The sequence below is a fragment of the Theropithecus gelada genome, chromosome 13 (genome assembly GCF_003255815.1).
Source record: "Theropithecus gelada isolate Dixy chromosome 13, Tgel_1.0, whole genome shotgun sequence".
Taxonomy (NCBI): domain Eukaryota; kingdom Metazoa; phylum Chordata; class Mammalia; order Primates; family Cercopithecidae; genus Theropithecus; species Theropithecus gelada.
In genome coordinates this window covers 75962372-75986779 of record NC_037681.1, presented here as the reverse complement: position 1 = coordinate 75986779, position 24408 = coordinate 75962372, and the positions used below count along the sequence as shown (strand labels likewise).

Here is a 24408-nt window from a genome sequence, read left to right as displayed (position 1 = left end):
GTGAAACCCTGTCTACTAAAAATACAAAAATTAGCCAGGGATGGTGGCATGCACTTGTAATCTCGGCTACTTAGGAGGCTGAGGCAGAAGAATTGTTTGAACCTGGGAAGCAGAGGCTGCAGCTAGCTGAGATTGCCCCACTGCACTTCAGCCTGGGTGACAACAGCGAAACTCTGTCCCAGAAAGAAAAAAAAAAAATCAGTACTCAGGTTCTCTTGCAGTTATTGGACATGTGCAGAACAGTGAAAAATGTGAGTTGTGCATTTTGCATGTTCTGAAGCTGAGGTTGAATGAGGTGACACTCTGTTTCAGCTGTTGTACTGCAAACAAGTGTACTTTTTGTATTCTATTTAGTGCCACATTTTTTTTCACATTTTTATACTTTTTGTTGGTAATTTTGCTGTTTAAAATGGCTCCTAAATGTGGTACTGAAGTCCTATCTAGTGTTCCTAAGCTCAAGAAGGCTGTGATATGCCTTTCAGAGAAAATATGCATCTCAAACAAGCTTGTTCTGGCATGAGTTATAGTGCAATTGGCCATGAGTTCAGTGTTAAGGAATCAAATATATATATAGTATCTTTAAACAGAAATGCATAAAACAAAGTTATGTATTGATCAGTTAATGAAATGTCACTGAAGGCTTGCAGGAACCCACCTGTGTAGTTCCCCTCAGAACAGTGGTTCAATATTTGCTAATTCAATAGTTTTGGTGACTTTATAGAACATAATTATTGCAAATAATGGGAATTGATTGTATACACACACACATTCATATATACATGACATTTGTGACTAATTTTTAGAGAAGTAGACTACAATCAATTATTATAAATACTAAATCTATCTTAACATTTTACTGATGATTCAGATGGCTTAGAATACATAAATTCAAATATTTATGAATATGCAGAAAAGTCAGTAAATAGAAATGTATCATATTTTGAATAATTTAAAAACATTTTTTAGCTTCCTTGTGATTTATTAATTAGAGAACCAGTTTGCATAGTTATTCCTCTCATTGAGTGTATTATTCGTATAGACATTTATTAATAGAGATTACTTTCTTGAGCATTTGATTAATGATCCTAAAAGGTTTTATTTTATTCCAACCAGATTATATATATGAAGCTTTATTGAACACTGCTATTGACATAGATTCACTGGAAGCAGACTCACATTTAGATGAAGTCTGGATCAAGGAAGTGATAATGAAGGCAGGGATGAAGTTAAAGTGGAGTAAATTGAAACAGGACAAAGTCAAAAAAAATAAAGATGCTGTAAGAAGGTAAAACTTAACTGTATAGACTGGTGGGGTTTGGGAGAGACTACACAGTTATATTCATACTTTTTAATGGAAAGATTTGCTTTAAAATTTCTTTTGTAATAAAGATACGTGTGTATAAACTTTTCTTCAAAGTACTTAAAGCATTAGAAAGTATATTAATACATTCAAGTTATTATAAAACTGTAAGGTTTTTTTTAATTTGCTGAATGTATACATTGGTCTGAATTTTCAGATTTGATTGATTCTCATTCTTATGAAAATGTAAACCACAGGTAGGTAGGCAGTTATTAAATAGTCTGTCATAAGTCATTATATGTATAAGAAGGGGAAATAGGCCTAATCCACACTGAATATTGGGTTTTATTGTTAATGGTAGCTCACAGGGATAAATGTGAACCAATTCACAGGCTATAAAGTATTTCTGATATTTAAGAAATGAAACTCTTTTGCTGTTAATTGTAGGCCCCAGGCAGATCCAGCTTTATTAACCCCAAGGTCCCCGATTGTTACTATAATGGGCCATGTTGATCACGGGAAAACAACATTACTTGACAAACTTCGAAAAACTCAAGTGGCAGCAATGGAAGTTGGAGGCATCACTCAGCACATTGGTGCCTTTCTTGGTATGAACACAAATTACCTTACAATGTGCTTGGGAACCCCACTTACTATTTTCTTAAACCAAATGTCATAGTGTGAAGTATACAAATTCAAAGTAAAAGAGAAGGCTAAAGCTTACAGTCGTTGGTTTGATGAAATGTAGAGCAGGTGATTAGTAAAGCTATTTTTTAACTTTCTATGAGAAGAAAATTGTGTTAACTGTTTTTTTTTTTTTTTTTTTTGAGACAGAGTATCACTCTGTCACCCAGGCTGGAGTGCAGTGGTGCAATCTTGGCTCACTGCAACCTCTGCCTTCCCGGTTCAAGCAGTGCTCCTGCCTCAGCCTCCCAAGTAGCTGGGACTACAGGTGTGCACCACTGTGCCTGGCTGATTTTTGTAGTTTTAGTTGAGGCAGGGTTTCCCCGTGTTGGCCAGGCTGGTCTCAAACTCCTGACCTTGTGATCGCCCGTGTCGGCCTCCCAAAGTGTTGGGATTACAGATGTGAACCATCGTGCCTGGCCTAATTTTTTTGTATTTTTAGTAGAGACAGGGTTTTGCCATGTTGGCCAGGCTGGTGTCGAACCCCTAACCTCAAGTGATCTGCCCATCTTGACCTCCCAAAGTGCTAGGATTACAGGTGTGAGCCACCGCACCTGGCTGAAAATTGTGTTAACTTTTAATTCTAGCTCATTCTTAGTTTGATTTAATGAGCCTACAAGTTTTTGTTAATTAATTATGTTTATATAACCTCCTTTGCTAGGTTGTGATAATGTTGCTGATAATAATTAAATAATAGTCCCAATTATGAGCACCTAGCATGTGTCCAGAACTATGCTAAGCACCTTATATGTTTTGTCTTTTTTATCTTACAACAACATCATAAGGTAGGTATTAATAGTTGCACTTACAAATAAGGAAGCTGATACTTCTTTGAGTTAAGTAACTTTCCCACAGTATATAGCCTGTAAGTAGCGTAGCCAGGATTTAAACCCAAGGTCACTGGACTCAAATCCTGAGCTACTGCCTACTAAATCGCCTTTCTGTGGCTCAGGGGGTTGTGCAACTCTGATTTGCTAATGTAAGGGTGGCTCCCGGTACAACAGTTGGTCTGTTCTATCTCTAAAATAGATTTATCATTGATACATTTATGAAAGTAGTTATGTTCTAGAAATATGGAGACTTTAGTTTAAAATTTTTACGTGGAAAAAAACCCATAAAAGTTTCACTGGCATTTTATCACTTTTCATTGTGAAATTGTTATGATCTGTGTTCTGATTAAGATTAATGGAAGGAATAAAATTATTTTAAAGAATTATTGATGGTTTCAGATAATGTCACATATATTCTTTGGTATTAAGGAAGTACATGTTTGAGTCCTTGATGTTCTTGAATTTCTGTTTCCACAGTTTCTCTGCCTTCTGGGGAAAAGATAACTTTTCTTGATACTCCAGGACATGCTGCTTTCTCCGCAATGAGAGCCAGAGGGGCTCAGGTCACTGACATTGTCATCTTGGTTGTAGCTGCAGATGATGGGGTGATGAAACAAACTGTAGAATCTATTCAGCATGCCAAAGATGCACAAGGTACTGTGTGGCTGACTTAATGGATGTACTACATAAAGTCAAAGTTCTGGGGCCATTTACATATAGCTCATTTAGTCTTCACAACAATCCCAGAGTTATACCTGTATTATAGATAAGCCTCAAAGATAAATTGTTTTCCCACAGACTTATAACTAATAGGAAGAGTATAGCAGGATTCAACTTGGGACTTGTGACCATAAGCACATACCACAGGTACAGTCTTTCCTATGCTTTTTTTTGTTTTGTTTTCAACTTTTTATCATGGAAATTTTAAACAGATACAAAAGTAAGAAGATAATAATGAAATTCTATGTACCCATCATCTAAATTCATTACAAGTTGCATAGTGGTTATATTCTGTTATTTCCTGTTAATTTATTATGTGGAATTCTTCTCTAAAGAGAAACTTTCCCTTCTGCTTTAAATAAGTTCTTATCTGATCAAACATATAAAATTGAAACTTTTGGAAAATCACTTAATGATCGTCTCCCTTATTTCTTCATTTAAAAGTTATAATAATAAATACCCACACATGTAATTACACATTCTAGGCTGGAGTGGTGGCTCACACCTGTAATCCCAGCACTTTGGGAGGCTGAGGCCGGTGGATCACCTGAGGTCGTTAGGAGTTCGAGATCAGCTTGACCAGCATGGAGAAACCCCATCTCTACTAAAAATACAAATTAGCCAGGCGTGGTGGCGCATAACTGTAATTCCAGCTACTCAGGAGACTGAGTCAGGAGAATCACTTGAACCCAGGAGGCAGAGGTAGTGGTGAGCTGAGATCACGCCATTGCACTCCAGCCTGGGCAACGAAAGCAAAACTCCGTCTCAAAAAAAAAAAAGTTACACATTCAATATATTCATTTTTATTCTGAAATGACTGTACCCCTACCCTTACTGAGAAAATGTACTTGATGAAGTGTGTCATATTCCCCCCAGATTTACTGGCAAGATTTTTAAAAGGTTGGGAGTTATTGAGCTAGTCCAGTTCTTTTATTTTACAGCATGGAAAGTAAGACTCAGACAGCAGCCAGAACTCTCCGTAATTATATACAATTATACAACTAATTTTCAGTATGTCTGCATTTGGAATTTACATCTGCTAGCTTCCAATGTTATTCTCTTTCCTTTCTAATTCCTTAAAACTGCCTTTGTGTGATGTACGATGTTCTTAATGATTCTAGGGAATACATGGCAAGAAGAGAGGGATAAATTTGCCAGGGATCCCATTACAAAACAATTGGCTGAGATAGGATAAATTCATTAGATCATGCTTTGTACACCTCTTCTCTTGGTACCTACCTGTTAAGTTCCAGCTCATCAACATGGAATGTACTTTTTCTTTCTCTTTTCTTTTCTTTTTCTTTTTTTTTTTTTGAGATGGAGTTTTGCTCTTATCGTCCAGGCTGGAATGCAGTGGTGCAATCTTGGCTCAGGCTCACTTCAACCTCCTTCTCCCAGGTTCAAGTGATTCTTCTGCCTCAGCCTCCCGAGTAGCTGAGATTACAGGTGACCGCCACCACACTCAGCTCATTTTTGTATTTTTAGTAGAGATGGTGTTTTACCGTGTTGGCTAGGCTGGTCTCAAACCCCTGACCTCAGGTGATTTACCTGCCTTGGCCTCCCAAAGTGCTGGGATTACAGGCGTGAGCCACCGTGCCCGACTGGGATGTACTTTTTTGTAATAGTATGTTGTGGATTGCAAAACTTTTTTGTATATTTTTAAATTTCTGTTTGATACCTGAGAAAATTACAGAGATGATGAAATGCAGCCACAGAATTATCTCATAGAATTTTGTGTGATTTCTCTAAAGAGAGGATATGTCTAGTGATAAGTAGATTAAAAGATTATTTGGTCCTTTCATTAAGTAAACATTTATTGAGAGCCTATGTGTTAGTCGACTATGTGTTGGTCACTGACCTAGGTGTATGAATAAATAGTATAAGTCCTAAAAGGAAATTTGTGATATTGGTACTTAGTTTTAACCTAGGATGAGATGTTGGGTTTTAACAATGTGTTAATAAACCCTGGAAAGAAGAGGAAAATGATCTAGTAGTATTGAATTGGAATCTTCTCATGATTTTTTTTTTTTTTTGAGAATATCTCCAGTGTACTTGTTGATCTTGCTTTTATGTTTAAGGATAGGCCTTTTTCTACCCAAAATACAGTTGACCTTTGAACATCACAGGTTTGAACTGTGTGAGTCTACTTAACACACACATTTTTTTCAACCAAACATAAATAAAACAGCATTCACAGAATTTGAAACTTCCTTACATGGCTTTTTGTACACACGGTTCTGTAGAGCTGGCTGCAAGACTTGAGTATGCCGGGATTTTGATACAGGCAGTGGTGGGGGGTTCCTAGAACCAATCCACCAGTATACCCAGGAATGACTGTATTGTTTGTTGTGTTTTTTTTTTTTTTTGAGATGGAGTCTCTCTCTGTTGCCCACGCTGGAGTGCAGTGGCACGATTTCAGCTCACTGCAAGCTCTACCTTCCCGGTTCAAGCGATTCTCCTGCCTCGGACTCCCAAGTAGCTGGGATTATAGGCGTGTGCCACCACGCCCGGCTAATTTTTGTATTTTTTAGTAGACATAGGATTTCTCCATGTTGGCCAGGCTGATCTCAAACTCCTAACCTCAGGTGATCCACCCGCCTCAGCTTCCAAAAGTGCTAGGATTACAGGCATGAGCCACTGCACCCAGCCCAACTGTATTGTTTTTTTTGATAATCTCAGGTGTCTGTTATTCACTCAAAATCTGCTTATAATTATACTTTTAACATCTTGCATCTGGATTTCTTTATGTGTAGAGAGCAGAGTAGGGTGATACGACTCTAAAGTGGGTCATTTTGGCCTTTTGTTAGATAAAAACATCCACTGAGTAAAGAGAAAACTGGAACAGAAAGTTGGTGTCTTTCACTGTGAATACCTGGAATTGAAGGTGTCATCATTTCACTCTATTTAACTCCGTTTCTTTCAGTTCCTATTGTCCTTGCCATAAATAAATGTGACAAAGCTGAGGCTGATCCTGAAAGAGTGAAAAAAGAGCTGCTGGCTTATGATGTGGTATGTGAAGATTATGGAGGTGATGTTCAAGCAGTGCCTGTCTCCGCACTTACGGTAAATGTGGGGACTTCATATGAATATGCCTGAATGGGAACGCTGTACACAATGCACACAGTATATTACATCTAAAGAACATTTTGATGTACATAATTTGTGTTGTTTTTAAAACATTTTCCGGGTGTCAGGCAAAGATGGTATTATCTCAGTTTGGCACATTAGGAATTAGGCTCAGAGAGGTCAGTCACCAGCTGATCAGTGTGGAGTCAAGTCTAAATGGAATAAGTTTTTTATTATGAGATACTTAGGATGAGAATAAATGGGGAATAAGGGAAATAGTAGGATAAAGACGTGGTGTGATCACAGCTCACTGCAGCCTTCACCCCCAAAGCTCAAGTTGTCCTCCCACCTCAGCCTCTTGAGTAGTTTGGGTTACAGGCAGGTGCCATCCCATGCCTAGCTAATTTTAAAAATTTTTTGTAGACATAGGGTGTCACTGTGTTGCTTAGGCTGGTCTTGAACACCTGGCCTCAAGCCATTGTCCCACCTTGGCCTCCCAAAGCACCGAGATTACAAGTGTGAGCCACTGTGCCTGACCAAAGACTGTCTTAAGCAGAAATGAAATCCAGTTAACAAAAAAGTGCTTATATTTCATGCCTCTTACAAGTGGAAAACAGGCCTTACAGCATTTAAGAGATGTAAACAAAAAGTTCATGAATACCAAGATTAAATATTAAGTTGATTTTGTTGTTGATTGACTGAATGTTTTTGTGGATTAAATTGCTACATGTTTTAAAATGTTATTTAAATGAATTCCATTTTCTTTAAAATTACCATCTATTCTTTCTTGAATATAAGCACCAAGGAAAGTCAGTACTTGCCTCATATCAGTGTTTTCCAATTCTTTTACCCCGTAGAGGTTGCTGCTAAGTAACCTTTTTTGTCCATCCTTGTTATATAATATAGCCTTTTTTTTTCCTCCTGATCATTCACTGAAGGGATGGTGGGCTAATCTACACCTTCCTCCAATTAAATCTCATTTCATCTTTACTTTTCCTAAATGTGTTACCTCCAAGATACTTAGAAATTATGCCTCCATTAGTAGTAAAACTGTGCATCTTTTTCTCTGAAATTTATAAAATGCTGACTTAGACTTTGTTATCTTCTGCACTATCTCTCAATTGTTATTGCATTCCGAAAGCCACATGTTAAGCTTGCTACAATAAGATTAAAATATTTGGCCAGGCGCAGTGACTTACACCTGTAATCCTAGCACTTTGGGAGGCCGAGATGGTCGGATCCATTGAGGCAGGAGTTCAAGACCAGCCTGGGCAACATGGTGAGACCTTGTCTCTACAAATAAACACAAAAATTAGCCTGGCTTGGTGGCATGTGCCTGTAGTCCTAGCTATTGGGGAGGCTGAGGCTGGAGGATCACCTGAGCGAGGGAGGTGGAGGTTGCAGTGAGCTGAGATGATGCCACTGCACTCCAGCCTTGATAACAGAGTGAGACCCTGTCTAAAAAAAAAAAAAATTAAAATATTTGAAGAGTTGACTACCTTTTCTGACCAGATACCATGAGATGAGTAGGTAGATATAAAGCTGCTTAGGCAGATTTGGAGGTGTGTCAGAGATGATTCCAAGGGAATGGAGGGGATTGGAAGAGAGTGGCAGGGAGGTAAGATGATTTTCTAAGGTATGTAAAGGATTACTTCATGCAAGTTAACAACTCTAGTTCTGCTTTTTGGAGCAGCATTTTGTAAATTGGAATAAATACTAGGAATAAGTGGGTGGGTAAGCAAAATATTTAGTCAATTTTTTTTGTTTTGTTTTACAGTTGTCTATTGTTTTATTTTTTATTTTTTGAAACAAAGTCTTGCTGTGTGTCTCAGGCTGGAGTGCATGGCATGATCTTGGCTCACTGCAACCTCTGCCTCTGGGTTCAAGCAATTTTCCTGCCTCAGCCTCCTGAGTAGCTGGGATTACAGGCACGTGCCACCACACCCGACTAATTTTTTGTATTTTTAGTAGAGACAGGGTTTTACCATGTTGGCTGGTCTCAAACTCCTAAGTGCCAGTTTCAGCTTCCCAAAGTGCTGGGATTACAGGCATGAGCCACTGTGCCTGGCCCTTGTCTGTTGTTTTATATTTGGTAACAACTGTGAGCAATCTCTTAGCTGATACGAGGAGTGGAAAAATACCTTGCCTATCAGTTCCAGTTCCATCACCAGTTAATCGGCTGTGTGATCTTGGAGCCCTAGAGAGCATAGTAAACATAGACCATGAAAGGTAAAAGAATCACCCACTCCAGCTTCTTCATTTTATGGTTGAGGTAAGAAGATCCAGGGAGGTGAGGTGATTTCTTTTTTAAAGGGTGCACAGCTGGGTGGTTATAAAGCACAGCTTAGAGCCTAGATCTCTAGTTAGTGCTTTTTCTCCTCATTTATTTATTTTCTCATCATTTATTTAATAAGGGTAAGTAATGCTTGATTTACTTTATAGGATTCTTGAGTTGATCAAATGAAATAATAGATGTGAAATCTCGTTCAGTTGAGTAGAACTTAAAACAAGAAAGCAAGAGGAAGGAAACACAATTGTAGGGACAGACGGAGGAGAAAGAAAAGAATGAAGCATTGCATGTGTTTATGAAAGGGATAGTAACAAGTACCACCAGTGGCCATACTTTAAAAAAAAATAGCCACTTATTCCTTGCAAGATCTGCCCATGGCTCAGGTTTTCTTGCTGATCCCTCCCTCCCTTCCATTCTTCCCATTCTCTTTTTTCTTATTTTCTTTTCCCCTCCCTCCCTTCCTTTCTTTGTTAAATTGAGTAATCATGCTTTTAATGATTAAAGAGAAAAGTATAATATATCTTGCAAGGATTATGTGACTTTCTGTCCTTGGTATTTATGTTTACTGATAATATTTATTAATGTGTATTAACAATATTTGTTATTGTTAAAGGGCAATAATCTGATGGCTTTGGCAGAAGCAACAATTGCTCTTGCAGAAATATTAGAATTGAAAGCAGATCCCAATGGTCCAGTGGAAGGAACAGTAATAGAGTCTTTCACAGACAAAGGAAGAGGGTAGGACTCTTAAACTGCTTGCCTTTTTAATTTGTTCTGTGGTTTTTGTGACTTGATTATATGATGATATATTATTCTTGTTGCATGTTATTGTTAGTTCATGAACAATATTTTCAAAGCATTTGTTTTAAAAAGTATTTTATTGTTTGTACTGACACAAGAACACAAGAATGCGGTTATTATCAGTAGACCATAGCAACTATCCATATACATCTAGTAGTCATATTTAGATGACATAAGTAGTTCAATTTGTTTTATTTTTTTCCCCCATTGACTCGACTGAATTGGTAAAGTCTTACAGATAACATAAATTAGAATGAAATACCAATAGTTGCATTTTAGGGTTTGTAAATTCTTTATACCTTACCCATTAATATAATATGCAGAAAGATCTTTGAAGTGGTGTGCTTGAATTTTCCTCCGTATCAGCAAGAGAGGTTTTCTCATTGTTTTACACTCTCTAACAACTGTGAGTAATCCCTAGCTGATGGAGACTGGGATAGAAAGTGGGTTAAGATTCTGTCAGAACACTTTGCTCCGTTTCTTCTCTTAGCATAACCTTGTAGGAAATTATTTTTTTAAAATTGTGGTAAGAAACACCTAACATCCCATTTATTATGTTAACCATATTTAAATATACAGTTCAGTATTGTTGTTTATTCACAGTGTTGTACAACAGATCTGTTGAACTATTTTATCTTGTAAAACTGAAAGTCTATACCTTTTAAAATTACCTTAGTCCTTCTCCTAAGCCCTTGGCAACCACCTTTCTGTTTTCTGTTTTTCTTTTATTTATTTTTGAGACAGACTTTTGCTCTTGTTGCCCAGGCTGGAGTGAAGTGGCCATGATCTCAGCTCACTGCAATCTGTGCTCCCTGGGTTCAAGGGATTCGCTTGCCTCAGCCTCCCAGGTAGCTGGGATTTACAGGCACCCGCCACCACGCCTGGCTACTTTTTGTATTTTTGGTAGAGACAGGGTTTTCGCCATGTTGGCCAGGCCAGTCTTGAACTCCTGACCTCAGGTGATTCACCCGCCTCAGCCTCCCAAAGTGTTGGGATTACAGGCGTGAGCCACTACGCCTGGCATTGTTTTCTGTTTTTATTTTGTGACTACTATAGATACTTCATATGAGTGGAATCGTACAGTATGTGTCCATTTGTAACTGGCTTATTTCATTTTGTATAATGTTCTAGAGTTTCATTCATGTTGTAGCCCGTGAAAAGATTTCCTTTTTAAAAAAAATTTAATATTTTTTAATTTTTCTTTTTTTGAGATGGAGTCTTGCTCTATCACCCAGGCTGGAGTGTAGTAGTGCGATCTCGGCTCAGTGCAGCCTCTGCCTCCCAGGTTCAAGTGATTCTCCTGCCTCAGCCTCCTGAGTAGCTGGGACTGTAGGCACGTGCCACCACACTTGGCTAATTTTTGTATTTTTAGTAGAGACGGGGTCTCACCATGTTGGCCAGGCTGGTCTCGAACTCCTGACCTCAGTTGATGTGCCCACCTCGGCCTCCCAAAGTGCTGGGATTACAGGTGTGAGCCACTTCACCCAGCCTATTTTTTTTTTTAATTGAGATGGGGTCCTGCTATTTTGCCCTGGCTGGTCTCAAACTCATGAGCTCAAGTAGTCCACCCACCTTGGCCTTCAAAAGTGCTGCTGGGATTACAGCCATGAGCCACTATACCTGGCCAATTTCCTTCTTTTTAAAGACTGTATAATATTCCTTTGTATGTAAAATCCACATTTTCTTTGGAAGAAATGTCCATTTGTCTTTTGATGGACATTTGGGTTGCTTCTACTTCTTGGCTATTGCAAATAAATTTGTTTAAAATGGTCTTGATAGGCTGACTTTGAACTCGGGGGCTCAAGTGATCCTCTTGCCTTAGCCCCCTGAATAGCTGGGATTGCAGGTGTGCCATTGCACCCAGCTTTGAAATGTTTTTATAGTATGAAAAACTGCTTAAGAAGTTAAGTGGCAGAATTAATCTTGTGTATACACATGTTTATGTAATTTAAACTTCATAAAGATATCTTTGCTCTACTTAAAGTACAATTACATCCTGATTATGACATTAAAAATATACTTTTATTTTCATTTTAGTCCTGTTACTACAGCTATAATTCAAAGAGGAACTTTAAGAAAAGGCTGTGTTCTGGTTGCTGGAAATTGTTGGGCAAAAGTACGCTCAATGTTTGATGAAAATGGAAAAACAATCCATGAGGCCCATCCCAGCATGCCAGTGGGAATTACAGGCTGGAGAGACCTTCCTTCTGCAGGAGAAGAAATTCTTGAAGTAGAATCTGAGGTATATCAAGCTTAATTCCTATATGTAGGATGTAATATAATGATTTTAAATGTCAGTTTACAATGTTATACCAAATATGTGTATTAATGTTAACAAATAATTCTAGATTATAAGAGGCTGTGAGGATGCAAGTGGTGCTATTATAGCATTAGACTATAGAATTTTGGGGGGATAAGATTTTTAAATCATTTCAATTATATAAGCTCTCAAATTAAAATTTTACATGTTTCTTGAAACTTATAAAAGTAGCAGTTTCATACATGAGTTACGCTAATTTCCTAATGGGGGACAACACAAAGGCTTTAATCTAGCAGTTATTGTTGTCTACTTCATTAAATAACGCGTTTTTCCCCTATAAAGCCAAGGGCACGTGAAGTTGTTGACTGGAGGAAGTATGAACAAGAACAGGAGAAAGGTAAAGAGGATGTGAAAATAATAGAAGAAAAGCGAAAGGAACACCAAGAAGCATATCAGAAAGCCCGTGAGAAGTATAGCAATGTGCAGTGGAAGAAGAGATCACTTCTACGGTATTTAGAAATAAAAGAACAAACATCCTTAAAGCGAAAAGAGGAAATGGAAAGAGATTCAAATGTACTTCCTGTGATTATTAAAGGTATCTTTTTAAAGATTTTACATTACATTCTCTGAATATATATATATATATATATTTTAACTATTCTCATAGTTTGGTCCTTTACATTTACATGAAAATTATTTCAGTATTTTAGGAGAGATTTTCTTATTCAACATATTTCTTGCTGATTTTGTTGTAAATGAACCTTTGGCTCATTATATGCTATTAAGTCAAGTAGGTATATGTAATGCTAAGCCTACATAAAAGTGGATTTAGTGGTAAATGACATTCCTATCATGGCTTTAAATAGATTATTGTCATTTTTATGTCTGCTGATGTCTAACTCGTAAAAGCAACAATTATAAACTTTTTCTGTATTTAGGTGATGTTGATGGTTCTGTTGAGGCCATTTTGAACATTATAGATACCTATGATGCTTCACACGAGTGTGAACTAGAATTAGTACATTTTGGAGTAGGTGATATAAGTGCAAATGATGTTAACCTTGCTGAAACATTTAATGGTAAGGATTCCATTTTTTCTTGTTAATCTGTGTTCCCTAAATAACACTGAACCATCTGCTTCTGTCTTTTGTTGCTTGGCTTGTCACACCTGACATTTATTCCCATCAGCATCACCGTTCCTGCTATAGTCCAGTCCCAGCTAGCAATTTAAACTGAATGGGATGTGCAGTATTGTGGCCATAGCTCCATTTGTTGTGGTTGTATTGCAAATTTGGGGAACTATTTCAAGACCTAGTCACGTTTATCTTTTTTTTCAAAGCACCATTACTGCCCCCTCTCCCTACTCCTCCAAGTTCTTTACTATCCCACGGTTGATTCTCATATCTTTCATTAGACTTCTGAATGTTCCTAGCACTGTAATCACCCTATTCAGTCTTTCCTTCATCTTTTACTTTTGGCTTCCTATCTTTGGTAATTGATAACTTTATATGTCATATCTTTTTAGAGCAAAAGGTCTTTTTAGCTTTATAAGCCTAGAAGGCATGGAACTGTCTTTACTAGTTGAATTTATGATCACAAAAAGGGGGACTCATGACTGTTAAATAAGTGGAACACCTAGTAACGCAAAAACATTGTTGAGTTATTAGGAATCATTTAGGAAAGAGATTTCTTTGAAACCTGACTTGATTAGAGTTAGATGTCACCTCTACTGAAAAGGATAGAGGTAACATCTAACTGATTAATTAAACGTATTTCATAGGCACTGACTGGCTTAGTACTGTGCTGTAATATAGACAGTGTATTGAATGATATTGAAATGACTTTTTTTCTTTTTTTTTTTTTTTGGAGACAGAGCCTCACTCTGTCGCCCAGGCTGACATGTGGCATCGTCTCGGCTCACTGCAACCTCTGTCTCCCTTGTTCAAGGGATTCTCCTGCCACAGCCCCCACTGAGTAGCTGGGATTACAGGCGTGCACCACCATACCTGGCTAATTTTGTATTTTTAGTAGAGACAGGGTTTCACCATGTTGGCCAGGCTGGTCTTGAACTCCTGACCTAGGTGGTCCACCTGCCTTGGCCTCCCAAAGTGCTGGAATTATAGGCATGAGCCATTGTGCCCAGCCAATTGAATGACTTCTTTTTCTTGAGACGGAGTTTTGCTTTTGTCAACCAGGCTGGAATGCAATGGTGCAATCTTGGCTCACTGCCACCTCTGCCTCCTCGGTTCAAGTGATTCTCCTGCCCCAGTCTCCCGAGTAGCTGGGATTATAGGCACCCACCACCACACCCGTCTAATTCTTATATTTTTAGCATAGATGAGGTTTCATCATGTTGGCCAGTTTCGTCTCAAACTCCTGACCTCAGGTGATCCGCCCACCTCGGCCTCCCAAAGTCCTGGGATTATAGGCTTGAGCCACTGCGCCCAGCCAGAATGACTTCTTAATGATAGGAGTTTCAAGGTGATTGTGTTTTTCTCCGTATTAAACTGTGTGGGTTAATTTTTTTTCATTCATTTTGTTTAAGACAAGAGTGTCTTAAAGCTGTTTTTTAAGACAAGCCTTTTTTTTTTTTTTTTTTTTTTTTACTTTTTGGGTTAATTTTTTTTTGAGATAAAGTCTCGCTGTCGCCCAGGCTGGAGTGCAATGGTGCAATCTGGGCTCACCGCACCCACCGCCTCCTGGGTTTAAGAGATTCTCCTGCCTTAGTTTCCTGAGTAGCTGCAATTACAGGCATCTGCCACCATGCCTAGCTAATTTTTGTATTTTTAGTAGAGATGGGGTTTCACCATGTTGGTCAGGCTGATCTCAAACTCCCAGCCGCCAGTGATCCACCCGCCTCGGCCTCCCAAAGTGCTGGGATTACAGGCATGAGCCACCGTGCCCGTCCAGGTTAATTTTTTTCATTCATCTTTTTTAAGACAAGAGCGTTTTGCTTTTTTTTTTCTCCCAAAGTATTTACAGTTAAATACATTATTTGTTTTTTGGTGCAATGGTCAGCTCCATGAAACTTGCTTCTTAAAAATAACTCTTGACCCTTACCAATTAAGTCACTATTTTTGGGCATCTTTTGGCCGTCTGAATACCTAAGTGCAAACCACAAAAATTGTAGACAATAAGATTATAATTTAATAATGTAGTGTTATTAAAATGAAGCAATAATATTTTAGCCCTGGTCATTTTTTGTGTTTTTATTTCTCTGGTATAAAAACCAAATTTTGTTTAGCATACTGCTTTACACGTTATAGGCACTTAATGGTCCTTAAATGAATGGATTTGAAATTATAAAGAAATTTTGTTAAACAAGCCACAATACAATTTATAAAATTCTTTCATCAATTGGAAAATTTACTAGTTTTGGTGAGAAAAAAATCATAGATCTTCTAACCTCCTCTAATTGCTATTTTTTTTTTTTTGAGACAGAGTTTTGCTCTATTTGCCGAGGCTGGAGTGCAACGGCACGATCTCAGCTCACTGCAACCTCTGCCTCCCGGGTTCAAGCGATTCTCCTGCCTCAGCCCCCCGAGTAGTTGGAATTACAGGTGCCCACCACCACGCCCGGCTAATTTTGTATTTTTAGAGACGGGGTTTCACCATGTTGGCCAGGCTGGTGTCGAACTCCTGACTTCAGGTGATCCACTTGCCTGAGCTTCCTAAAGTGATAGGATTACAGGTGTGAGCCACGGCACCCGGACTCTTATTTGCTATTTTAATTTAGAAAATAATTTAGATTCAAGTTTCTGCTTGAAAGACAAATAAGTGATTATAATGTAATCTTTGTGCTACTTCATTCATCATATTTCTGTTTGCTAGGTGTTATATATGGCTTTAATGTGAATGTAGGCAAAGTTATCCAAGAGTCAGCTGCAAAAAAAGGTGTAAAAATGAAACTTCACAAAATAATTTACCGTCTTGTTGAAGATTTGCAAGAGGAACTGAGCAGCAGATTACCCTGTGCTGTGGAAGAGCACCCAGTAGGTGAGTGATCACTGAGTGTTACATTTAAAAATTAGTATAGTAGGTGCTATAAATAGCACTTCAGAGCTTAGAGGAAATGTTTTCAATGTTGAAAGATATATCGTGTGTTCTAGAAAAAAAGACTACCATGAGAATTCATTGTAGCTTCTTATGTAAACACCTGCCCTGGGTAACACATTGTGCCTATGCCTTGAGGATACAAAAGCAAATAAGGAATTAAGAACTTGCCCTCCAGTTTAGATATGAACAAATAATTATAATACAAATTATACTACTATTGAATGCATAAAGATTATTAACAGTGTCATGGAAAGAGCTGTTGACTTTGTTGTAGGGCTGGCAGAGAAGTCTACCTTAAGAAGAAAATTTACATTGAAATATTAAATATTTAAAAATACTGTTTCTAGCATATATCAGCCAGAGTAGACTGAGTTTATTTAAAATTGATTAAATTACCTCATCTGTTTTTTTTCCCTCCCCATGTAGATTTTTTTTTTTGGTTAACTTTTAATTTTGATAATAGTTTTAAATTTCCAGGTAAATTGCAAGAGAAATACAAGGAACTCCTATATATCTTTTACCTAATTCACCAGTTGTTTACATTTTCTCCTATTTGCCTCATTTTTGTCCTGCTCCATACACACGGATTTTTTTTCCCTGGACCATTTGAAAATGTTTGAGATATAATGCCTATTTGCCTCTAAATATGTACATCTGCTAAGCAAAAGAGACTATCTTATAAAACCATAGAACTAATCAAACTCAAGAAACTTAACGTTTATTTATACAATTCAGTTATCTAATACACAGTCCATATTCACATTTTGTCCATTGTCCCAACAATGTACTTTTTTTTTTCCCCAGTCCGGGATCATGGATTATAATATATCCATGTTGTCATATCTCTCTGGCTCCATTTAATCTGGAACAGTTCTTCAATTTTTGTCTTTTTTGACCTTGACATTTTTGAAGCATATTGGCCAGCTGTTTTGTAGAATGTACCCTGATTTGGATTTGTCCAGTGTTTCCCCATGATGAGATTTGATTTTGCATTTTTAATCTACATAACAGATTTATTATTTTAGGTTTTTCTGACCTGCTCAACATGATCGTACAGAGATTTTTATGTTCTTGTGCTACGAGCAATTTGGAACACTAAGTCATGAGGGTTTCTAGGATTAAGCAAACACACCAGTCAGATAACACTACCACCACCAGTAAAATAGCTCCCTAGAAAACTGGTTCATTAGTGCGTGTTACTTCATTATTGGAATTTGTATTAATTTTTAGTCAGTAAAAAAAACAGACTCAGCCAGGCGTGGTGGCTCATGCCTATAATCCCAGCACTTAGGGAGGTCGAGGCATGCGGATCACCTGCGGTTGGGAGTTTGAGACCAGTCTGCCCAACATGGTGAAACCCCGTCTTTATTAAAAATACAAAATTAGCCAGGTGTGGTGGCGCATGCCTGTAATCCCAGCTACTTGGGAGGCTGAGGCAGGAGAATCACTTGAATCCGGGAGGCAGAGGTTGCAGTGAGCCAAGATTGCACCATTGCACTCCAGCCTGGGCAACAAGAGCGAAACTCCATCTCAAAAAAAAGAAAAAAAAAAGACTCAATTAGTAGTTCTAAGTAGATATAAATTACCTGTGGCAAAATGAAAAATAATGAGACCAGGTGCAGTGGCTCACGTGTGTCATCCCAGGACTTTGGGAGGCTGAGGTAGGACCATCACGTGAGGCCAAGAATTCAAGACCAGCCTCCACAAAAAAAAGGTAAAAATAAAATAATTAGTTGGGTATGGTGGCACGCACCTGTAGTCTTAGCTATCCAGGAGAATTGCTTGAGCCCAGGAGCTTGAGGTTACAGTGAGATATGATCATGCCACTGCACTCCAGCCTGGGTGACCCATCTGTAAAAGTTTTTTTAAAAAGATAAAAGAGAAAGTAATGACATATGATCTACTCTTGAAAATATATTGAATGAAAGCTTAAAACAAGGTTTTCATGGAGCAGACAAGAATAGGCAAAGATGGCTGGGTGCAGTGGCTCACGCCTGTAATTTCAGCACTTTGAGAGTCCGAGGTGGGTGGATCACTTGAGGTCAGGAGTTTGAGACCAACCTGGCCAACATGGTAAAACCCCGTCTCTACCAAAAATATAAAAATCAGCTGTATGTGGTTGTGGGTGCCTGTAATTCCAGCTACTTGGGAGGCTGAGGCAGGAGAAACACTTGAACCCCGGAAGTGGAGGTTGCAGTGAGCCAAGATCATGCCTGGATGACAAAGTGAGATTGTCTCAAAAAAAAAAAAAAAAGAATAGCCAAAGATTTTCATGCATTTTTATTCTTAATATTGGTCAGGAAAATAAAATTGGAGTTAAAGAAACCTAGACTTTTTTCTAGGCATGAATTTGGATTTTTGTCATACCTTTAATTCTTATACCACAGAATGTCAGAAATTGCGTATTTCTCAGAATCTTTAGTTTTCTGCACATTAATGCTCTCTTCTTCCTAAAGGTGAGGCATCTATACTAGCTACCTTCTCTATAACAGAAGGGAAGAAAAAAGTTCCTGTGGCTGGCTGCAGAGTCCAAAAGGGACAGTTAGAAAAACAAAAAAAATTTAAATTAACCCGTGATGGACATGTAATTTGGAAGGGTAAGCAACATCAAAATCTCCTATATCCAGTCACCAAAACCTGTTGACTACATAACCATCTGAAATCTGTTCATCTTTCATGTCCATAATCTCAGCTCAGGCCATTTCTTATTGCTGTTGTAACTCCTAAATTGTCTGTAGTTGATCGGTTCCCTTTGCTTGAGATGTATGTTGGTTTTATATCTCAAGTACCATCCTATCCTCAGCAAAAAGTTTGTGTCTACCTTTGAAATAGGAGATTTAGGGTATTTTGCTATAAATTAAGTCTTAGTTACAGCAAACTTCATTTTTCAGGGGGTTCCCCTGGTATTCAGTCCCATTATTTAACATGACAGGACCATGCAATTTTTAAGAATTTCAGTGTAATTTCCTGGTAACACCATATAATGTAGTATTTAGTAGGTACTTATCATTTATTGAATATACTAACCTTAAATTATATCTTTTTAAGGTTCATTAACCTCACTGAAACACCATAAAGATGACATTTCAATTGTCAAAACGGGAATGGATTGTGGTCTCAGTTTAGATGAAGAAAATATGGAATTTAAAGTGGGAGATAGAATTGTTTGTTACGAAGAAAAACAAATTCAAGCCAAGACTTCTTGGGATCCAGGATTTTAAAATACATTAAAGATGTAAATAACTCAACGTGTTGCTTTTTTGAAGGTAGAAATGCACTACTACTGGCCAAAAAGTATCTAAGTTGTTCTACCATGTGTTCATATGCACAAACTGTCAGAAGTGCTCAGAAATAGGAAATCTTATTTAAGGATGCCTCCAGCTAGAAATCCTTTAATGGAAAGACTGGCAATATGGTAAAAGGTAATTGTTAATTACTTACACATCACTGATTTCTTTAAAGTGGATGCTTTAGTTAAGAGGCTTATCAAGTGAACCAGCTTTCCCTGAATTGAGCTCCAAAGGAAGATATGCTACCCAAGTCCTGCTTGAAACTAAACCGTCTTTTAGTGTTAACAGTACAAATAAGTAATCATTCCTTTATAGGGATCCATCCTGAACAAACATTAAATTCCCAAGAGTTGTATGACAGACAGCAAACATTCCACTGAAACCACCCAGAGACTGTGGATGCATTTTTTTTTTTTAAACGTCTTGTCCAGGATGAAGTGCAATGCATGATTACAGCTCCTGGGCTCAAGGGATCCTTTTGTCTCACCCTCCCCAGTAGGCAGGACCATAGGAGTCAGCCTATGGTTTTTTTGGCAGAGATCGGGGGTCTTGCTATGGTGCCCAGGCTGGTCTTGAACTCCTGGACACAAAGTGATCCTCCCAAAGTGTAGGGATTGCAGGCTTGAGCCACCACTCCCAGCCAATATCCATTTTTGAGTTGGCAACTTTAGCCTTTAACAGAAGTATGCTTAGCCAAGGTCTCTTTTAAGCCAAGGTCTTAACACCTACACAAACCGTGATTCTCAAAGACAAGAGATAGGCACTACTGGCCACTGAATGGGTAAAGGGAAGGGATGCTGCTCATCACATGACAGACCGCACAACAAAGACTTACCTGGCCCCAAATGTCTATTGTATTGAGGTCAAGATGGACAGAAACAAAAACTGGCTTGTGTAACTTCTGCCAAAGTATAGGTATTCTAAGAAGTTACTATGAATTGAAAATATCAAGACCTTGACAAGTGGCTGGCACCTGGCAGGTATACAGAACCACTGGGTCACACAATCCCCAGAAGCAACATTCATACAGTGATAGCAGTAGCACTAATAAAGGAAATGGTGTGACCATCAATTTGGTGCTTAAAAACTATTCTTTTTACTGTAATGAAATCCAACAATAAAGGTTAGTTCGTGTCTTTTATTAACTCATACAGTTACTTGTCTTCTGGCTTGTTGAAGCAATAAGTCAGACAACATTTGCCACAATAATGTCTGTCAAAGTGGCTTGCCATAAACACCCCAGCACCACATTCATCAGATGGGCACTCTCGACGAAGGCGACTAATTTTGCCATTCTCATCCACCTGAAAAGTACAAACCTGCTGTAAGATAATTTTACAACACATTCTGAAGTCTAATTTAAGTGACTCAAAATATTTAAGCTTTTACTATGTAATACTGGTAGTTTTTGTGCTTACAAACCAAAGCACCCTAAATTCTCACCAGTTATTATTACTACAATGAAAATATTCAGAAGTCTTGGGACTTCTGAACACTAAAGGCCAGCTTTGCAAGTCGTAGACAAAGGTAAGACCTGAACCCAGACCCGACTTTAAACTCAGAACCCTATTACGTAAGTGATTTCAAAAACCAAACAGGAAAAACCCCAGAAGTCTGAATTTCTCATTTCCAGAATACCTCATTTAAACCAAAGTGGGGTAATACTAGATACTTAAGTCCAAGAAAATACTGACAAGTTTTCCAAATAAGTTTTCCAAATAAGCCAAGACTTTGCTGACATTCTGCCCATCACTTTAACTGGCTCACCTTATAATATTTCAGGACAGCCAGCTTAACCTTCTTTCTCTTGTGCTTATTCTTCTTGGGAGTGGTGTAAGACTTCTTCTTCCTTTTCTTAGCACCACCACGAAGTCTCAACACAAGATGAAGAGTAGACTCCTGTTAATGGAAGAATGACGTAAGCTTTCACGATTCCACTAAGAATGGGCACACCCAACATTATGCATCTCTTAATTAAAAGCAGTAGCAGTACACAGTAACATTTATGAGGTAATCTTGCTGCCCCCATCCCAATAAAGTATCTGATTCTTAACAGTTTATAGGGAGATTAAAGAATGCATTACATCACACCATGGGATGCAACTTGCAAAATTCATAATGGGAAAAACTACAGTAGCGCTTCTCAAGTATCAGTATAGGAGTTACCTAAAAATCTACTGCTAATCTAATGCCATTCTCCCCTTTTGCGTGTCAAAATGTCCAAAATACACCACATGGAGTGGCTCACGTCTGTAATCCCAGCGCTGGGAGGCCACGGTGGGAAGATCACTTGAGCCCAGGAGTTTGAGACCAGCCTGGGCATGGTGGTGTGTGCCTATAGGTCCAACTACAGAAGGTTAAGGTGAGAGGACCACCTGAGTCTGAGAGATAGAGGCTGCAGTGACTGTGCCAAAGTCAGAGCCTGTCTCAAAAAAAGTAAAATAAAAAATTTCCAAAATAACATTTTTTTTTAAGAGGCTGCTCTTCCCCTAGACAGACCTTTTGAATATTGTAGTCAGACAAAGTACGTCCATCTTCCAGTTGCTTGCCAGCAAAGATCAGTCTTTGCTGATCAGGAGGAATTCCTAATAAGAAAAAAACAAGAAGTCACAGCACACGAAGCCTGTGATGTGCTCCAGATTTATAAGGTAACACCCCTTAATCAAATACATGGTACTAACAGCTGACCATAAGCCCTTACTAGAGGTTAGGCATGGTTCTAAATCTTTACACATCACGTTTTACTGCATTTAATCTTAGGGACAATACTGGGCTGTCTGCAGTGGCTCACGCCTGTAATGCCAACACTTTGGGAGGCCGAGGTGGGGGGATCACTTGAGTCAGGAGTTCCAGACCAGCCTGGCCAACATGGTGAAACGCAGTCTCTACTAAAAATACAATAAATTGGCCGGGCGTGGTGCTGCACGCCTGTAATCCCCACTACTAGGGAGGTTGAAGCGCAAGAATCACTTGAACCCGGGAGGCGGAGGCTGCAGTGAGCCGGGACCAGCCAATACACTCCAGCCTGGGCGACAGAGGAGACTCCCATCTCACACAAAATAAGTAAGTGTCCAAATTCACACAAGTGAAATACACCTTAAGGATTCCAATCTAGGGACTGTGCTCCCCGATCACAAACATTTATTGTGTTATTTCCCAAGTATTTTGCTTTGTCAATCTGCCCTTCCCCCCCTCACCATGAGCAGATAGATATGTCTAGCACCTACAAGTAGGCTGAAGTCTCCACAGGTTAAGTTTTCTTAACTACAAAATATTACTTGCCTTCCTTATCCTGGATCTTGGCCTTTACATTTTCTATCGTATCCGAGGGTTCAACCTACGAATGTTAAAATGAAAGTATGTTGCTTACACATTACGGAACTACAGCAGAACTCATTTAGTTTGACAATTACCACTGAACCGAACCGGCGACAGGGCTGAAACCTACTCGAGAGACCTATTACCCACCCAGTGGGCAACCTCCCAAGTCGGCTACCGGAAAGCACCTTCATCTCCCCAGCCCAGGGCGGGCGGCCGCCACAGGGCCACACGTGCTCGCGCCCGGCGGGGGGAGTTACCCGGCGCAGCTCCTTCGTTTTAACTAGCTGGCACCCCTCGAGAGGTGAGAGGCCCGCCTTTGGCCACCGAAAATCACCTTGAGGCCGTTGCTCCGCAAAAGATACTCATTTCAAAGCTTAAGTTTTAGAACCCAAATTCGGAATCATTGTCTAAGTCATGGAAAGCAGCGCCGGTCCTAAAATCCACCTCAGGACCTTATTCGGACCTTGGCTTCCTCATGACCACCTGGCCCGTACCTCGAGGGTGATGGTCTTCCCCGTAAGGGTTTTCACGAAAATCTGCATTTTTGTGGCGGCTCCACCTGAGGTTGGGGAAAAGGAAGAGATGGGTTAGGTCAGGGATCACAACAGAAGGCGGCATAGGGCGCTAGCCCCAGAGCGGCCGAAGTGCAGACACTCACCGCAGATGGCGGATCGAAAAGGAAGAACGCCGCGCAGGCCCACGGGGTTTCCCGGCGCCCCAGCCGAAAGACCCACCCCTTAGGCGACCACACCAAATGCCTGACTGCCATCCCAGCGACAATCCAACCCGGTGCTAGACTAGGACGTGAAACTCGTTTCTCCTCTCCCTAACCGGGGCTTATTTCTCACTTTAGCCTTCAGAATGCTTTCGAAATGGTAGGTTTAAGCAACGTAAAAAATGTTTTAAAAAGGTTTTTCCCGTGCAGTCAACGTGGCTAAGAGAATTTTTAAAAGGAGGTGGGTCGAGGGGGGCCTCATTGGGGAAGAGGTAGGAAATGAAAGTGTATTCTGGGAATTGTAGTTCTCCACTGCTTTCTTCTACCTTGGACTACTTGTCCCAAGATGCAGTTCCGCCTCCCAGATTCCCTAGTTACTATCTCTAAGCACTAAAGTCGGTGTTTGGAGAAAGGGACTCAGGTGAGGACTGGAGGGAGGATGAAGCGGAATAATGGTTTCCGGAGCGTGGAAACGGGCCGGAAGTGACTAGGAAGAAAGGTTAAGGGGCGGGCCGAGAGTGCGGGGCACGAAAGGTGTCCTTCACCCACTTGCAGAAGCGGTGAGGGGCAGAGAATCAGCGATCTACCAGCCGCTCCCTGGGCCTCCAAGGGAAGGGAACCTGCATGGCCTGCTCCAGGCAAACTGAAAAATAGGTGAAATCTTCGGAAGCGGGGGTTCAGCCCTTTCTCGCCTGTAGCCCCTCCCTGCTTTCAACCGCCAAGTCTCTCCCAGCCTAGGGAAGAAGAGTCTGAGTATTGTGTGTCACTCCTTAGTGTGACAAGCTTTAATATGTTTAAAAATCTCAGGAGTTTTCAAATTTTAAAGTGAAGCCGTACGGAAAACAAACCTGCAGAATGGTTATTTAGTTGTAGAATTTCCAAATTTGGGCTTTGGGAGTCTTGGATCTGAGAGGAAGTTTTGGGGATATGTATCTGGTGCCCTTCCGGCAAGGAGGCCAATTAGAAGCAAGTTCCCCCTGTCCTTTCTCCACTCCACAAACCACAGAGTCCTTTCTAAGGAACCTTCTTAATGGCTTCTGTATTTATTTCTTCATCCTCTACCGCCTGCGACCCC

The 24408-nt window shown here is 39.5% G+C and overlaps 3 protein-coding genes across 8 annotated transcripts in view; 2 read left to right on the top strand and 1 right to left on the bottom strand.

The window, feature by feature from the left end:
- Nucleotides 1-19255, top strand: part of MTIF2 (mitochondrial translational initiation factor 2) — a 31440-nt gene extending 12185 nt beyond the window's left edge. For all 5 annotated transcript variants that reach the window (XM_025354848.1, XM_025354846.1, XM_025354847.1 and 2 more), the window contains 11 exons: nt 1114-1285; nt 1748-1908; nt 3292-3468; nt 6458-6597; nt 9504-9628; nt 11729-11933; nt 12294-12546; nt 12890-13030; nt 15783-15947; nt 18464-18604; nt 19056-19255. In XM_025354848.1, coding sequence (XP_025210633.1) covers nt 1114-1285; nt 1748-1908; nt 3292-3468; nt 6458-6597; nt 9504-9628; nt 11729-11933; nt 12294-12546; nt 12890-13030; nt 15783-15947; nt 18464-18604; nt 19056-19228 — 1853 coding nt within the window. In that variant the 3' untranslated portion in view covers nt 19229-19255. The remainder of the gene's footprint in view (nt 1-1113; nt 1286-1747; nt 1909-3291; nt 3469-6457; nt 6598-9503; nt 9629-11728; nt 11934-12293; nt 12547-12889; nt 13031-15782; nt 15948-18463; nt 18605-19055) is intronic.
- A 1165-nt stretch (nt 19256-20420) lies between these two features.
- RPS27A (ribosomal protein S27a) lies at nt 20421-24091 on the bottom strand. 2 transcript variants are annotated; one of them, XM_025355018.1, is made up of 6 exons: nt 23883-24091; nt 23113-23177; nt 22580-22634; nt 21797-21882; nt 21065-21196; nt 20421-20601 (listed from the first exon to the last, which is right to left on the bottom strand). In XM_025355018.1, exons 2-6 carry the CDS (start codon nt 23158-23160, stop codon nt 20452-20454), a joined length of 471 nt encoding a protein of 156 aa, XP_025210803.1. In that variant the 5' UTR covers nt 23161-23177; nt 23883-24091; the 3' UTR covers nt 20421-20451. The 2 variants fall into 2 exon arrangements, with proteins under 2 accessions (XP_025210803.1, XP_025210802.1); XM_025355017.1 differs by lacking the exon at nt 23883-24091 and adding an exon at nt 23277-23587.
- CLHC1 (clathrin heavy chain linker domain containing 1) overlaps nt 23422-24408 on the top strand; it is a 68349-nt gene continuing 67362 nt past the window's right edge. The window contains exon 1 of the mRNA XM_025355016.1: nt 23422-23493. Coding sequence (XP_025210801.1) covers nt 23491-23493 — 3 coding nt within the window. The 5' untranslated portion in view covers nt 23422-23490. The remainder of the gene's footprint in view (nt 23494-24408) is intronic.